Genomic DNA, 17,972 nt, shown 5'->3' with positions numbered 1-17,972 from the left:
TGAAAATATATATAAACTATTATCATATATGTTTATTCCTATTTGTAAAACATAAACTGTTATTATGTGCAATAAAACCTGTTCTTATCAGCATACTTTATAATTCACAGAATCGATGTAACGCTTCAGATTTGATGACTGTCCTCATTGTATACACACGAGTCTTTTCAGCGTGTTTATGTCCCCACACACACGCACCTTAGGAAACTTCCGAGAAGGTCACCCATCCCAAAATTGTCCCAAGTCAAGCACGTTTAACTTTGAAGTTCTTGTGTGATGAGCTACCGAATAAAAATCAAATCTTTTAAGCCCTTTTCAACTGTACAGTCCAATACATTGAACAGTCTCGGAATCCCTCTCATTCCGGTGTGGGATCGGTTCATTCATGTTCCCTCCACTTAGAACCCTGCCAGGAGCCGCTCATTGTCCGTGCAACCTCATGGCACCGACGATCACCCCCCGCTCTCTTCGGTCCCGGGCCTCACAATCGAACTTATAATCTTAAGGATCACTAAAATCATATTTTAAATGGTATCATAATAATCATTAGCAATTATATTAAATGTTTTTTTTATGGCTTTAGGGATGTTCGATTTGTGGAGCGTTTGAACATTGAACGTTATCTGTCAATTATGATTTACAAGTTATTGTGTTAGCTCGAGATTTTACTCAATATATATCGAAATATAGTAGTTGCATGTTTAAACACTATTAAAATAAAAGTTTTATTTCATTTAGTATACATTATATATATTATTATTATTCAATTTAAATATGAAAAAAATAATCTGATTTTATGTATACAATTTTAAATTAAAAAAATAACAACGGATGGAGTTCCACTGATCTAAAAAGATGTTTCTAAAATATATTGATTAATTCTTTGATTTTTTTGTTAAAATAATTGTATCTTTGAATTAAAGACAAGAAACGTAATAGTCGTACCGTAATCATAACAACTTTATCAACGGCAAATGCGACTTCATAGCCTCTTGTTTGTAGCTGCCTCTCACCCGTACATCGCACAGAAAATTTCGGTTTCTGTGTTTTTTCAGAGGAATTTTTGTATTTTTCAAGTAGGAGAAAGTGGCAAAATCAGGTGAATTCTAAGCACATTCTTCCGTTGAACTTCAGTGCTCTCTGGCCGACTCCTGTAAAGTTCTTGGTCATTTTACCTCTTCAGATCTCTCATGGCTGTGCCAATAGAGGAAGCCATGGCGGCACTGTCCACTTTCTCGCTGGAGGTAAGTGTGCATTTCTAAATTTAGTGCGATCTCTGCATTCTGTCATTAATTAGTTTTAGTAAAATTGTTTTAGGATGATCAACCAGAAATTCAGGGACCTGGGTTTTGGGTGTCAACTGAGAGAGGTGCAACTACTAGTCCCATTGGTATGTTTTTTGTCGCTTTGTTTGATTGTTATTTTTTCTACTGTTTCTTGATTTTTTTTTTGTGGGTTCTTTGCTATTTCATGGGTTTCTACTATTGTTTGAAGTTCCAAAGTTGATGGTCGATATTGTCAATATTTGTCATGGAAAACTAAGGATAGTAGTAAGTTGTGTTCAACGTGGCCCTGGAAAGTATAGACATGAGTGTCATATTAACTTCCTTTCACCACATCAAAGTAGTTTTCGGACTCAATAAAATTTTAATACTGGTACATGATTATGGTTCTTTGTGCTTAAACGAGAGCATATTCTCTCTGGTTGTGCCAGGGAAAGTTATATTTTTATTTGATGAATCTATTAGATTTAACCATTACCCAGAATTGAAGATTATTGTTGTTATAAACTGTCTTTATCTGATGTATGATGCAATGAAAGTTCATGCAAGTATTTAGTTCAGTAACTATAATTAGATTCAAAAAAAATTCCTGTTTGATTTGGATTCTCTCCTATCATGATTATGGCCTTCTTTAGATAATTAATTCTGGTCTTTGAATATATGAAAATAATCAAAAATCATTCTCTTTGATAGAGATTAGAAAATACAAATCGAGCTTTCTTGGATGGTTTAAGGCTTCTAAAATTCTCTTTTGCTATAAAATGGTATTAGTAGAACTTATTCATACCAATGATGCAAATGCCACTTTTTTGGATGGTCTTGAGGCTTTTTGCTTTCATGTAGAGATTTGGTACCTTTTGCTGAGCTGGTACTCTGTTATATATATTTATACACACACACACACACACACACACACACTTTTTTTCTCGCAATATAAGCTTAACTGTGAAGATGTGCTCATAATCTTAGAAAGTTTTTTTTCTTCACAGATTACAGTGATGTTTCTGCCTATCGATTATCATTATCCGAGGACACAAAAGCGATCAATCAGCTGGTATGATCTAACCTCAGTTACTTCAATTCTCGAATTGATTTCAATTGGATATCTGTTGTAAATTTTTTTCTGATTATAAAAATTGAAATGGTTACAGAATTTGCTGATACGAGAGGGAAAGGAAATGAGTTCGGTGCTTTATACTTATCGGAATTGTGTAAAAGCGCTTCCTCAGGTGCTTCATTCTTGTGTTTATAGGCAGATTAAGCATATTTTATACTACCACTGGCTGAGCAGAAGAAGCTCAAGTTGAATTAAGTTGAGCCAGCTCTAAATTTTCTGTAGGGGAAATAGAAACCTTTTTACGATGAACTCATATGGGTCATTGGGTCTGATATTTAAAAACCTGATGCATACCTCTCCTCTCCTACGTGATACTTCAATATTGTTTTTGCTCATATAACATACATAACATATGCATATTATTTGGCAGCTACCAGATTCTATGAAACAAAATCAGGCTGACTTGTATCTAGAAACTTACCAAGTTTTAGACCTGGAGATGAGCCGGCTACGTGAAATTCAGCGTTGGCAAGCATCAGCTGCTTCAAAAGTCCGATTTCTTATCCTTTTGTTTCCAATTTTTAGTGCAGTTTTTCAACTATATGCTAAGCTGCTTATGCTTTTTATGACACAGCTAGCAGCTGACATGCAACGTTTTTCAAGGCCTGAGCGACGCATCAATGGTCCCACCATAACTCATCTTTGGTGTGTTGTTCACACTAGTTTATCCAGCATCATAAAGTTCACTGATATTTAATGCAAATCATAATTAAAAAGTAACTTTCCATATACATATAAAGTTATTGGTGGTTCAGTTAACGTGTTGAATATATATGCTTGTAAAACTTGCATTTTCCGGGTTTATCTGTTTTTCGCAATGCCCACTTTTCTGGTCTTGATTTTTTTCCCCAGCCAAGAGTGCTTGCTCTATGAGAACTTAAAATAACATTGTTCTATGATAAAATTCAGCATGATCTCATATGTTCATGTAGTGCTTAAATATAGGTATTCACGCGTCAAAGAATTTGAAATGATTGTTTCAACTTAAAAGATTGGTGGTGAGTGGTGATCTGCCAGCCTAAAAGTAATCCAACTACCCAGTAAATAAAAGGCCAACCACTGTGCTGTTACCTCAATTTAGGAAAGGGTGTTCATCTGTGATCTACCATTGTGCACTTGGATTTCTCTTGCTTTTTCCTTTACAACTGTGGACAACTTGTTTCTTCCAAGGCTTTTTAGTGTTGCCTTAATTTGAAAAAAATTATTTAGGTAATTTTGTTATTCATTGCAGGTCTATGCTTAAGTTGCTTGATGTTTTGGTTCAACTTGATCATTTAAAGAATGCGAAGGCTAGCATACCCAATGACTTCTCTTGGTACAAAAGGTATGCTAGATTGTTTACGTGGATTACTTTCATTGTAATACTGATTTTGTTCCTGCTCCTTCCCCCAAAAAGCAGTAGTAGTCTTATTTTTTAGAAAAGTAAAATAGTGCTGCTTCTTATTTTAAAAGACAAGCTGAAACTCTTCTTCTTCTTCCCCCAAAAAGCAGTAGCAATCTTATTTTTTTAATAGAAAAGTTAAATAGAGCTGCTTCTTATTGTAAAAGACAAACTGAAACAGAGACTCATTTGCCGTAGTTTCTTGTGATTTTGTAAATGTTTTTTTATACAAAACTATTCAAAAACCATTCTTATTCTTCTTCTTCTTTCCCGAAAAAGTAGTAGTAGTCTTATTTTTTTAATAGAAAAGTAAAATGCAGCTGCTTCTTATTTTAAAAGACGAGCTGAAACAGAGACACGTAAGCCATAGTTTCCTTGTGATTCTTAAATATTTTTTTATACAAAACTATTCAAAAACCAATTTTTGTGGTGAAAGGACTTTTTTAGAAGTGGCTGGGTCTCAACATAGGCAACAGAACCATGGCAGGGGATTCCTGTATTTTGGATAATAAATAGAAAAGTTTATAATACATTGGATGGCTCGATCTCCCGATTGCTCATAATTTGTTAAGCTCCCGAATAGGGGTGCAAATGAGGCGAGAGTCGAGCTCGAGTATCACACCACTCGAGCCCTTGATATTCGAGCTTGACTAGTGAATATCGTGTTACTCGAACTCGATAGTGTTTGAAGCATAATTTCAGGGTTTAAATTTTATATAAGAAAAAAATACTCTTAAACTAGAAATAATTATAATAAAAGAATATATAGCTACTCGAGTAGCTCGCGAGCTAATCGAGTCAAAACCATTAAAACTTGAACCCGACTCGAGTGACGGGTCGAGCTACTCGAACACGACTCAAGTGCCGAGCCGCTCACGAGTAGCTTGACTCGCTTGTACCTCTACTCCCGATTACTTACAGATATTAGAGTCCCGTCTGCTCAATTATGGTTGATTTTCAGACTTCTTCAGTATTATTGGCCTCCTGACTCTAGGAATGGCAACTTTCCCCACGGGTTTGGGGCCCCGCGGGGAAAACCCGAAACGGGGATGGGGATCCCCGATTTTTTCGGGTTTGGGTTCGGGGATAGGGATTTTTTTTTAAATCCCCGATGTATTTCGGGACGGGTATGGGATTACTATCCCCATCCCCGAACCCGCCCCGAAAATAATATCAATAATAAAATAATAGTATTATTAACATTAATAATATAATAATAATATTATTTTTTAAAATATTAATAATCTTATTATTATTAATATTAATATTGATATTAATATTAATATTATCTCAAATAATAATAGATAATGATAACTTTTTGGCTTGAGAAAATCTCCGAATTCGTCATCGTCTTGCCATATTAATATTTTTGAAACGGGGATGGCGACGGGGATGGGAAGTTGATCCCCGAACCCGAAAAAGCGGGGATCGGGGAGGGGATCGGGGTGGGGATGGAATTCGGGGATGGGGATGGTAATGGCAAACCCGCCCCCGCCCCGGCCCATTGCCATCCCTACCTGACTCCTTCGCTAAATTCCAGATTCCATGCATATATCGAATCCCCCACTCCTCTTCCCAGCTTTGACACTTGAAATTTCAGGGCGTAATATATCTTTACTGCTCAAATTCCTGATTCCTCATGCCTTAGGCATTTTCCTGGAATTTTCCCTACTGATTTTCACCTAGAGTTTTTTAGCATTACTGTTGTGGTCAGATAAATATGCACTTGCTTATTTGATCTTTGGGATCTTTTAAATTTGAAAGATTATGTACATGTCCTCCCCATAGAAGAGTGTCTATCACATCATTACATGTGTGCTCCGGTGCAGTTTTAGCATCGTAACTTTTTTATTATCTTCAAATTGACTTTCATTTTTATACATTTTCTCGGGGTCACATGTGAATTTTCTACTTGAATTTTTTTCTGATCAAAATGTATTGTTTTCAATATATTAGGACATTTACTCAAGTAAGTGTGCAGTGGCAAGATACTGATTCAGTGAGGGAAGAACTAGATGATTTACAGGTAAGAGTTTTTTTATCTTTCTAAAAAACAAATACGGGTTTGTGTTTGTGTTTGTGTTTGTGTTTGTGTTTGTACCTGTGAATTGTGTTTGATAACTTTGTTACTTTATCATCTGAGACCATGATAAATATGCATTTTGGCAGATCTTTTTGAGCACGAGGTGGGCAATTCTGTTGAACTTGCATGTTGAGATGTTCCGGGTCAACAAGTATCCTTTGTGTGAATTGTTTGTATTTTTAAGCTGCAAGCTTGAAAATATTACAAAGATTAATTCAGCGTTGTTCATTTTTTTAATCTCTGTAGAGGATAAAACTCTCGTTAGAGTTTTCCATTGAGGACCTCTTTCAGAAATTTATTGTTCTCAAAAGGTTCCAAGAAATTTTCATTTAAGAATTTCAAGTTTTTATAAACTGTCTTTTTCTTGCTACTGGTTATCTCCGATTTGGTATATGCACTCCTTTACTTGCAATAGTGTTGATGATATCCTCCAAGTTCTCATAGTGTTCGCTGTTGAGTCTCTAGAGTTAAATTTTGCGCTTCTCTTTCCGGAGCGCCACATTCTACTTCGTGTTTTGCCTGTTCTTGTTGTCTTGGCATCGTCATCAGAGAAAGATAGTGAGTCCCTGTACAAAAGAGTGAAAGTCAACAGACTGATCAATATATTTAAGGTACATAACTTCAATGTGTTGAATGAGTCTTCTAGTGTTCTAGTTTATGGATTTTCCCTGCCCCCATTATACCTTGTTCTTTTATAATTCGAGCAATGGTCTTAAGTAACTCTCTTGCTATGTAGAACGATCCAGTCATCCCTGCATTTCCAGATCTTCATCTTTCTCCTACATCGATACTAAAGGAATTGTCCACATACTTTCCAAAGTTTTCTTCCCAAACCCGTCTGCTTACTCTTCATTCGCCCCATGAGCTGCCACCTCGGGAGGCACAAGAATATCCTTTAATTACTTACAGTCAAGCCTATATGGTCTTATTTTAGTATCTCTGTACTGGTAATTATCTTCTGGTTGTCTATGAAATTTATTGTCTATCAATATGAAAATTATTCTCTACCCAATACGGAGAAAGTGACAGAGATCTTTGAAATATATGAATTCTTGTTTCCTTGACTTACCTAACTTATCAGCGCCATTATTTGATCATCAACCATGTTGGGGCTATACGTGCTGAACATGATGATTTCTCTGTACGCTTTGCTTCTTCTTTGAATCAGGTATTCTTGCTTAACTGAAAATCTCTCCCTCATTCCTTTGTCTCTATGTTTTTGTTGTCTTTGTTGATTTAGGTTGCACTGTTTTAGTGGAAGTTTTACACCAAAATTATGCAATTTACAAAACTCATAACCAACCCATCTACTTCAAATTTTACTCTAAACCTAAAATAAATATTCCCTTTTTTTCATAAGCCTCAAATATTGTTTTCACAAAAAAAATACCCTTACAAATATATTATATTAGTGTATAAAACTTTGGTGTAATTAATTATTTAATTTAGATAATCAATTTATTTAATTTAATAAATAATATAAATTAAATTTATATAATTTTTTTAAATAATTCATTCCAAAATTTAAAAATAGTTTAAATAATTTTCTTTGTTATAAACTATATATATACTAAATTTATTTGAAAGTAAATTAGCTCATTTCATGTTTTTATTTGTAGCAATTTTTACGTGAGATAATAACAAATATATTTATTTTATCATTTAAATAATTAAAATATAAATATAATTATTTTAAATAAATAAAACATTCAATTTTTCAGTACTTTATAAATATATGAAATAATCTAAATCATTAATTATATTCTAAATTAATAACCCATGTCCCAAAATTATAAACTACACTTTCATACTATTAACTTAAAGGTAAAAATAAAAATAAAAGATACCGTAGCTACAGTCATACGGAATCAGGTATGTATTATTCTCCAAGATTTTTATAATGTTAGCTACTTAGCTTATTTTTGGCATTATAGAAACAACTTAGTGGCTATGCCTTAACCGATTTCTTTCAGAAATCTCAGTTTTTTCTCCACTGCATCAGTGTGTAAACTCTTCTTATGGTTTTGTTTTTGGTTGTGACAGATGTTATTACTATTTTGCAGCTTGTTTTATTGAGGTCAATGGATGGTGCCGACTTGGAGTGGGCAAAGGAAGTAAAAGGGAACGTCTATGATATGGTTGTTGAAGGTTTTCAGCTCTTAAGTAGATGGACTGGGCGTGTATGGGAGCAGTGTGCATGGAAATTTTCACGCCCTTGCAAAGATCCCATTTCTTCAGATTCACATGAGATAGCATCATCTTATTCAGACTATGAGAAGGTCTAAATTAAATTTCAAATCTCATCTTTGCATTTTATCTGGACTCTGTACATTTAGTCAATGTCCGTTGTCATCCATCCAAGTCATAACTCACAACATGTATAAATGAATCATTTTGAGGTGCAGGGTTAGGTAACTATTTAATTTTTATTGTCGACATCCTATTTGGGCTGTTGGATTCTTCCGATCACATAATGTTAAACCTTTTTAAATGCTCCTAGGTGGTACGATATAATTATAGTGCTGAGGAAAGAAAAGCTATGGTTGAACTCGTGAGCTACATCAAGGGAATAGGGTTATTGTTGCAGAAGGCAGATACATTGGTTGCCGATGCCCTGTGGGAAACTATCCATGGAGAGGTCCAAGATTTTGTGCAAAATACATTGGCCATGATGCTGCGAACTACTTTTCGTAAGAAGAAAGACCTTTCCAGGTAGGAATATTGTTATTTATTTTGAATATGTATTATGTTAAACTAGCACGATTAGATTTTTATGCATACTTGATCTTGAATCTGAATTTAAACAATTTTCTTTCTGGAGAATTGTCTTATTATGGCAATTTTAACTAAAGTCTATAATACCTAGATTCATTTTACTTGCTGTTTTCTTGACCTCATCTTGCATGTAAGATGTTACCAGTAAATTCCTGCTGCTTACACGACCAATCTGAGCATGCACTTATATGTAATGTTGATGGACGACATTTCCATGCTCTGTCGTAAAATATTTATTGAAAAGCTGTAACTTCTTTCTCTTGTATGTGCTTCTGATTTTCCATTTATAGGATTCTTTCTGATATGCGCACACTTTCTGCCGATTGGATGGCAAATACAAGCAGACCTGAGCCTGATATGCAAACATTCCAGCACGGAGGAGAAGAAAGTAGAGTGAGCTTCTTTTATCCAAGACCAGTGGCACCCACTTCTGCACAGGTTGGTCTAGTAAATTGATCTTACTGTATTAGTTAGGAGATGCATATTTCTATTTTCTTTTAATGGCGTCTTCTTGACAGCATGCACAAAGTTCTGAGTTATGGAAAAGATATGAGTGCAACATTATCTTCCGTGTTTCACTGTTTCTTCTAGTTCTATCTTTTTGTTTTTGTTTTTGTTTTTGTTTTAGTTAATATGTATTCACTCCCCTTAGCTTGTCACATCACATTTTATGCAGGAGTGTATTTGAGTCAAGGTTTTTTGTTCTTTTTCTTTGAAGTCTGTCTTCTTAGCAATTGAGTTTCTCATATCCTTAATTTTACTCCATTGCTGCATCCATTGCTTAATTTGTGAGCATGGATGGTTTGGACACTTGACATTAACAATCATGGGCATGGGATGATTTCCTGCCATGTGCTGGACCAAGAAAATTGCTTTTATATATATTTTAATATTATTTTGATTTTTGAAACATTGGGACCAAACAAGAAAACTGACAATTTATTGGTAACCTTTCACATGTTCAAGTAAATTGTATTACATAAGGAACGTACATGCTTATTTTGCTTTTCAGATGTATTATAATTTTGAACTAACTCTCTTCTTTCCTTCCTCCCTCTATCCCTTCCTCTCTCTCGTACACATACATGCAATCTCTTCAGATCCATTGCTTGCAGTTCTTGATATACGAGGTAGTATCAGGAGGGAACATGAGGAAACCTGGTGGCCTTTTTGGTAATACTGGTTCTGAGATTCCGGTCAATGATTTAAAACAGCTGGAGACCTTCTTCTACAAGCTTGGGTTTTTCTTGCACGTATTAGACTACACAGGTTTGTGAAATAAATCCTGTTAGTTATTCATGGTCGTTTCCAAATTTGGCCATCAAATTGTTTAGCTATATCATAGATGCTTTATATCCATGCTTATTTAGCAGTGAGGCATCTTCCTTCTATTTATTGTAAGTAATTATGAAATATTATGTCCATCATATTTTTCACATTCGACTGTTTTTCAGTGAAATGAGGTTTGTTGTTGAGTCATTATGTAAACGCTCCTACAGCTTATGAATGTTGTTAGGCTTTTGGAAACCCTGCTCTTTTTCTGCTCTAGGACAAGGAAAATATGAATATGCTGCTTGTATATTTCCGAAAAATTCAGCAACTTCAGATTATTCGAGACATTATGGGTAGAAATTATTTCCTTTCTTACAGTGGTCATCGAAATTATAAAATTATAGACCTGTCACATGGAATGTTTTTACATGGATTTAGAAAATGCTGAATTCAGATGAACCTGCAGACAAATAAAATTGTAATGGAAATACAAGTGTCTGACCAATCAATCTTTGCTATTATTTTCGGCTTTCTTCTAATTATATTTGTCTTTTTTGTTTCAGAAATATCGAGAAGCTTTCTTTGTTGGAAGTGAACTGACACTGTTATGCTTTTATGCAGCTTCGGTTTCAGATCTGATAGATGTTGGTTTCCTATGGTTCAGGGAATTTTATTTGGAATCTTCTCGAGTTATCCAGGTATAAGAGTTTTATCTTACAACTTTTAATTATGACTTCTAATAGTGTTTGGAGCTTCAAATTAGCATTTTGTGCTAACAGATAATTGCATGATGCTGAACTTGTGAAGCGTGAATTGTGTAAAGCATATCAATGGATGCTTGCTGACACTCAAATTTATCTGTTGCATTCCTCCATATTTGACCATGCTCCTCTAAACTGCATATCTGACCTAATAGACAGTTTTTGCTTGCACATTTTCTGGCACCTGCCATTTGAAACTTCCTTTTCTAGTTTATGCCTATTGTTTTTAATCTTTCCTGACAATGTTTTTATATTTTGAGTTTCAAAATATTTAGTGTATGGTAATTAGGTTGTTATGTCTCAAGCTGCCTCATATGTCAATTATTCCGGAAACATAAATGAATTGACTACACTTTCATCTTTTGATCCTCTTATATGTAATAAAAATTCTCCTTCTTTTCCTGCAGTTTCCCATTGAATGTTCCCTTCCTTGGATGCTGGTGGATCATGTAATCGAGTCTCAAGATGCTGGTCTGCTAGAGAGTGTGTTGATGCCCTTTGACATCTATAATGATGCTGCTCAACATGCACTGGTGGTACTCAAGCAAAGATTCCTTTATGATGAAATTGAAGCTGAGGTGACTAATCATAGACCATTATGAAGAGTTAGATTCTAAATTTGCGCAACAAGCTGTTCAGAGACAGAACTTCACAAACTCTTTGATTCTGCCATCATTTCTTCTAATTTTTTAATGATATTTTTTAATGAACTGATCTTTGGGTTTTTGTTTTTCTTTTCAGGTGGATAATTGCTTTGACATATTTATAGCAAAATTATGTGACTCTGTGTTCACATACTACAAGAGTTGGGCAGCTAGGTATCTGCGTTGACCTATTTTATATACACTACCGATATCTTTTTAAAATATTCAGTTAAACTAAATCTTTTGCACTGCTCTGGTTTCTGAACTCACAGTGAACTGCTTGATCCGTCATTCCTATTTGCAATAGATGTTGGTGAGAAGTTTTCGATCCATCCAATGAGATTCACTGCAATATTAAAGATGACAAGAGTGAAGGTACATTTATATTTTATTTTCTCAATGTAGCCTGGCGCTTTACATCAATGCTGTAAGGCAGCTCTTTCGTTCTTGCCATTCCAATTATCTTAAAGACATCATTTTTTCGCTTCAAATAAGTACATTGTATGGTCATCAAGCATTGTAAATAATAATATAGGATAAATTGTATATAGATTCCATTTCTTTCTTTGTGTTTACAACCCAAAATTTAATGTTAAAATTATTATGTTCCACAGTACCGGTGCACTGCTGATGTAGTCCTTCACAGATATTTCTCAACCTTTGGCATGTTTTACACTTTTACTCTGTGTGCATGTAAAATCCTCGTTGTGGCTTAGTTTCTTGTAATAAATTGTAAACTAAGCTTTGCTGATATGGCAATGATGAGATGATGTAGGTTAGCAAACCAAGGGAAAGGTTAAGAATGAATATCATTATGACATAACTTGATACATAATTCTTGTATAATGGGTTTATATCCCTTTCCGTGTTACTTGTTGATTTTTAAATCACCTCCTTTTGTCTCTAAATTTTACTAAAACAGATTCTTATGGTTTATAGTTGCTGGGACGGACTATTAACTTGAGAAGTTTGATCTCTGAGAGGATGAACAAAATATGCAGGGACAACATTGAATTTTTGTTCGATCGATTTGAGTCTCAGGATCTATGTGCAATTGTGGTGAGTGATAATGTTGACAATTTGACTTCTCTCAAATCTTTATGTTGGATTTTCTCAATAAACACTTGAATTTCAGGAACTAGAAAAGCTCATTTGCATCTTGAGACTAGCTCACGAATTACTATCAAAAGATCTTACTCTTGATTCATTTGGTCTCATGTTGAACGAGATGCAAGAAAATTTATCCCTTGTTTCATATTCTAGCAGACTTGCTTCTCAGGTATGTAAACTTTGTGTGCTCTTGGACATGGTATTTTTCAGAGAAGGATAGCCAAAGTACTCGCTGACACATTTATGGTGGCCAGTCCTTTCTATCTTACTTGTTCGAAGAGATTTTGGCATTTAAATACAGAACATAACAAGAATTTTACACGTTAATTGAGAACACTGTAAGTTCAAACATTTTCCCAGGCTTGAAGATATCCTTTACTTTCGTTTTTGTTCCTTGCTCAAAATAAAACACAAAACGGAATTGTCTGTCGCTCTTTGATGGTCCCACTGCTTGTGTTTGCCTTGTGCTAGCCCTTTGGATTCTTTGTTTTTATTTACCTTAGGAAATATGGTTGTGATACCTTGTTTTTATGCGGCATTGCAAGGATTTTGATCATCATTCTTGCTTATCTATTTTCGGAAGGGATTATTCATTTTCAAACACGGTCCGAGTCTTTCAATATGAAGATAAATAAAAAAACAACTAATATATTAAAAACAAAATAAAACTCTTCTCATTGTAATGTTCATAGAGGAGTTTCTGTTACTGACAGTTGCTTGAATGATCTGTAAAATTTTCAGATTTGGTTGGAGATGCAAAATGACTTTTTACCGAACTTCATATTATGTAATACTACTCAGCGCTTTGTCCGATCATCGAGAATGCCATCAGTTCCTGCTCAGAAGCCATCAGTACCCTATGCAAAGCCAATTTTTTACTGTGGTAATCAAGTAAGAAAAATATGAATTTGATGGTACTGCTTTCTCTAGTTACCCCATAAACTTGTATCTACTACCTTTTCTTTATTTGAAGAAGTCTACATACTGAATTACGACCTTTGAGAAATACATGGCATCAAATTCATTCCTTTTATGTGTTTGGTTCAAATTAATGCTCCACAATCAATTGGCATGTACTGATAAATTAGGGGTTTACAATTTGCTTTATTAGTAACCGGAGAATGTAATTTAAACATGGGAAAACAAGATTGATCTATTAAGCTCAGTGGCCTTGGTCAATTGTAGAACAGGATGAAGCTTGCAATTTTAAGAATAACATAAGGAAATTAGAGTCCTCTTGAAAAATGGAGTATTCATTTAATAGCTAACATCCTGAGCCTAAATTTCCCTAAACATACCGGGAGAATTAAGTTATGTATGTGGATACCCTCAAAATAAAGATGCTAGTTTTACTTTTTATGAGTGTGTGCTGAATTGGTTCGAGAGATTGGAATATTATCAACGTGATCTATGCTTTCAAAATGAATGCATTTAGTACCGATATATATTATGATTTGTTTATTTATTCATGACCTTTCACTTTCCCTCCTGTTGATGGTAGGATCTGAATTCTGCATATCAAAGCTTTGCCAGATTACATAGTGCCTTTTTTGGAATGCCTCATATGTATTCTATAGTGAGACTTCTGGGATCAAGATCATTACCATGGCTCATCCGTGCATTGTTAGACCATGTGTCAAATAAGGTATTGTTATCTGATCCTTCATGAATTCGCAATGGACATGTTTCGTAAAACTTTTATTTATTACTTGATGAGTTTACCACTGTTGCCGTGTCATCTTTCATTGTTTGCTTGTTGATTTCAATGTATGTCTGCTGAATGAGTACAATGCAAATGCTGCTTACAGCTATCAACTAGGATTATAAATTGGTTGCCTTTTGAAACATCTGTAGTGATGGTGGAAACCTTTTTTCTTTCTAATGTTGGGTTTTCTGGTGGTGATGAGCTTGGTTGTATGATGTGCATGGCTTGTTGTTCAATAGCAGCAGTACTAGTGTGAGAGATTTGACTGACAATAAATATCTTCTTGAAAGTCTTTTGTCCTTTTTCCTTCATTTCCTTGTGTTTGCTGTAATGGACTTTAGTGGCAGCTTAAGTTTGGGTATGTATAATGAATGTCAAGTGATGGGTACAGCAGTTGATTACAAAAAGCTGTGAATTTAAATGCCGGTAGCGATATTTCTGGAACTAACAACATTTTTTGTATATTATATCTATGGCTCAAAAATCAGAACTTGTTAACTACTTTGTTTCATTACAAATTGTGTTCTCTTAAAGTTGTTTAACTATGTGAAATGTGTGAAAGGCTTTTTGATACGGATATCATTTCATTTAGTACAATAAGAAGAGTAACAAAATGATATCACTGGAAAATAATCAACGAGGAAAATAATCAACGAATTCCAATCCAATACAATAGAAATGCTTGTACAAAATAAATGACCCAGTTCCTTCAGAGGAAAATGGCCCCAAGATTAATAAGTTAATTCCCAATAGAAGCATTCTCTCCCCTTCCCTAGCAATGCTAGCGGCTTTTTATCCTAAAATTCTCAAGGCCTCCACATTAACTGACTCTGCCTTTTCATTCCTTTCCCTTCTACTACTCTTATTCCCTATTCTCTCTCCCCTTTCCGGGCCCTTCTAGTGTAAACCTTCAATATAGAAGGCTTTGGGTTGTCTTGTATTTCATTTTCTTGGCCCAACCTGCTAGTAACCTCAAACCCAAGTTAGTAGGCTTTTCTGTGTGATATTTTTTTTACTGATTTCATGCTTTTCTGCTATGATTTGAAAACTAATTCTCCTTTGCAATAACTGTTTCAGATAACGACCCTTGAACCAGTGATCACTGGATTGCAAGAGGCTTTGCCTAAATCAATTGGATTACTTCCTTTTGATGGCGGTGTAGCAGGTAAGCAATGTCTTTTGTGTTGTTTTGGTTATGCTTAACAAATGTGAGTTTCCTCTTTAGTATTCTGGGAGAGAGTTTGCTCAATCTTTGTTATTGGTTTTTGTACCAATGATTTTTATGCATTGTGTTTTATGTGTGTATATATAAATATAAAGTTTGTTCACTGTTTAAACTTGCATTCTTTAACTTCATAATTGATATTTTTAAACATTAAGAGTTTGTTTGACGTTTCTTGTAACTTTAGCAATGTTCAAACTTGCTTCAGATTTGTTATAATAGTTTTGATGTCAAGTGTTCCTTCACGCAGTAGAAACTACTAAAAAGATACTGGAATGGACAGGAAAAAAAAGCACTTCATTTTAATATTTATGTACCTTAGCTTGAATGATTTTCCTCATCCTGTGGTACAGGGAGTTGTGTTGTGGTAGAATTTCACAATTTGCACTTTCTACCTGCGCAGCACTTTTTCACTCACATTTTTCCCAAACAAGATTTAACTTATCACACTATTTGGAATTTTTGGTCAGTTCATGTTCCTTAGTTTTTAAATATGCCGATCTTTTGTTTAGGTTGCATGAGGAACGTTCATGAGCATCTTAATTGCTGGCAGTCGAAACCAGAACTCAAGATTGAGACTATTCGCGGGATAAAGGAAATTGGAAGTGTCTTGTACTGGATAAGTCTGCTTGATATTGTTTTGGTGCGTTTCTTATTATCATTGCTTTATTGTGAAATTCTTAAAGGAATATTAACGGCTGCGGTTTATGTGGATATATAAATGTAACTCTCAACAAGGCATTCTATTTTGTCCTTTCATTTATGAGCCTGTAAATGCGGATTAAGTTCCTGTTCAAATTCACTATTTTTCTAATACCGTTTTGTGTTTGATAAGGATAAAGTACGAACATTAATTTGATGGTGTGTATTGTGCTGATAGCTTCTTATTCTTTTCTTTTCCCTCACCAAAAGAGAGAAGTGGACACTAGCCAATTCATGCTAACCGCTCCTTGGCTGGGTCTGATTCCTGGTCCAAATGGACAAATCGTGCAATCCCATGATGGTGAAGATAGTCCCATTATAAGTCTCTTCAAATCTGTAGCGGCAGCAAGTGTTTCTAACCCTAGCTTCTCAAATCCATCTTCTTTCCGACTCCTGGCTAGACAGGCGGAAGCTGCTGGTATGGATTTGTAGTCTATATAATCATCTTATTCGCGAGCATTGATAGAATGATCTTGAAGGCTTGATATTCTTAGAGTTCAATCCCGTGAAAATTCCTGCAAAACTTATTTTTGCTCTGACATTGCAAATTATCTGTGTAATTTTGTTTCAGATCTGCTGTATAAGTCCAACAATAATGCCGGAAGTGTGCTGGAATATGCACTTGCTTTTACAAGTGCAGCTTTAGATAAATACTGTAGTAAATGGAGCATAGTTCCTAGGACTGGGTTTGTTGACATTACGACTTCAAAGGACTTTTATCGCATATACAGTGGACTCCAAATTGTACGAGACAGTTCTTGATTTGTTCCTCTCTCTTTACTCTGAACTCCTAATCTAGTAATCATAACTTGGTCTCTAAAGGCCACGACACGGTCTATTTCGGGTATCTGATGAAGTCTTCTTCTCCGAATGTTCAGGAGTACCTGGAGGAAGCTGTTCAAGCACAAACAAGCAATCATGGAATGTTGGGTGATTCAGTTGCCTGGGGTGGCTGCACTATCATATACTTGCTTGGGCAACAGTTGCATTTCGAACTGTTCGACTTTTCGCATCAAGTCCTCAACATTGCCGAGGTTGAGGCTGGATCAAGCACATTGGCGCAGAAGAGTCCTCAATTTGTCCAGGTATAAATATTAATGTATTTTGGGTGGTGAATTCAAAAGATTTCAGCCCTTCTGTCTGAGCGCACTATATATATGTTTGTGTGTGTATCTGCTTCTTGTCTGCTTTCGGGGTAATGTATATTTATTGATGAAGGGTTTGGAGATGTTGATTGAAGACATGAAGAGAGCGAGGAGGTTGAATAACCACGTATTTTCGATGTTGAAAGCGCGATGCCCGTTAGAGGACAAGCAGGCTTGTGCAATCAAACAGAGTGGTGCCATTCTGCACAGAATCAAGTTTGAGAATACAGTTTCTGCATTCGAAACACTGCCACAGAAGGGTGCCTGACATAGTTTCTGTGGATTTTTAGTTCCTCGTCCCATGTATTTATTTTCTTCTCAATGTCTTATCATTTTTTCATATGATGCAGCAGTACTATGAAAATCCTTGAAAATGTAATACAGAAATTAGTCATTTTTTATGTACGAATTCAAGGCTTGATGTTGCATTCACAAATGGTTTAAAAATATTTAATATATGGGCTCGTTTTTTTTTTTTTTTTTTTTTGGCGAAATATACCCAATCTTGATTTGGTGAAGGAAGAGTCTCGTATGTTTCTGGCTATATAGCATTTATATTTATATTTACTTATACATTAAATAATATATAATTTATATGTCATCATTTTCCAATATTATAATTATTCATCAATATTAAAAAATAATTTTACTATTTATTATATATTTTGGTAAAACATATTATGTTCTTAAACTTAAAAATAAATATAAAATATTTTAAAGATTGAATCATTTTAAGATGAAAAATATCTTCACCCGCCATGAATTATTGATT

At 34.8% G+C, this 17,972-nt stretch overlaps 1 protein-coding gene across 2 annotated transcripts; it reads left to right on the top strand.

Annotated features, from left to right (window-relative positions):
* Positions 1 to 1,010: 1,010 nt before the first annotated feature.
* On the top strand, positions 1,011 to 17,673 carry LOC142545862 (protein PIR). 2 transcript variants are annotated; one of them, XM_075653273.1, is made up of 31 exons: positions 1,011 to 1,099; positions 1,184 to 1,244; positions 1,318 to 1,390; positions 2,273 to 2,337; positions 2,435 to 2,512; positions 2,771 to 2,890; positions 2,975 to 3,045; positions 3,632 to 3,724; positions 5,738 to 5,807; positions 5,951 to 6,015; positions 6,280 to 6,475; positions 6,601 to 6,752; positions 6,939 to 7,032; positions 7,928 to 8,143; positions 8,365 to 8,576; positions 8,930 to 9,077; positions 9,740 to 9,908; positions 10,533 to 10,609; positions 11,080 to 11,250; positions 11,414 to 11,490; positions 11,589 to 11,691; positions 12,256 to 12,375; positions 12,452 to 12,595; positions 13,168 to 13,317; positions 13,928 to 14,071; positions 15,209 to 15,296; positions 15,866 to 15,996; positions 16,266 to 16,473; positions 16,627 to 16,799; positions 16,934 to 17,140; positions 17,274 to 17,673. In XM_075653273.1, exons 2-31 carry the CDS (start codon positions 1,191 to 1,193, stop codon positions 17,466 to 17,468), a joined length of 3,864 nt encoding a protein of 1,287 aa, XP_075509388.1. In that variant the 5' UTR covers positions 1,011 to 1,099; positions 1,184 to 1,190; the 3' UTR covers positions 17,469 to 17,673. The 2 variants fall into 2 exon arrangements, with proteins under 2 accessions (XP_075509388.1, XP_075509389.1); XM_075653274.1 differs by lacking the exons at positions 1,011 to 1,099; positions 1,184 to 1,244; positions 1,318 to 1,390 and having other exon boundaries at positions 2,267 to 2,337; positions 2,778 to 2,890.
* The last annotated feature ends 299 nt before the right edge of the window (positions 17,674 to 17,972 follow it).

Source organism: Primulina tabacum, chromosome 5, assembly GCF_025594145.1.
Source record: "Primulina tabacum isolate GXHZ01 chromosome 5, ASM2559414v2, whole genome shotgun sequence".
In the NCBI taxonomy this organism is placed as follows: Eukaryota; Viridiplantae; Streptophyta; class Magnoliopsida; order Lamiales; family Gesneriaceae; genus Primulina; species Primulina tabacum.
The sequence above is the reverse complement of the archived record's forward strand: the minus strand, read 5'-3'. Positions and strand labels throughout refer to the sequence as shown.

Bases quoted from the DNA above. Each gene is read 5' to 3' on its own strand.
- LOC142545862 (XM_075653273.1), top strand. From the start codon at position 1,191: ATGGCTGTGCCAATAGAGGAAGCCATGGCGGCACTGTCCACTTTCTCG. The intron at 2,338-2,434 runs GTATGATCTAAC...AAATGGTTACAG, and splicing joins CAAAAGCGATCAATCAGCTG to AATTTGCTGATACGAGAGGG. The intron at 15,297-15,865 runs GTAAGCAATGTC...TCTTTTGTTTAG, and splicing joins TTTTGATGGCGGTGTAGCAG to GTTGCATGAGGAACGTTCAT.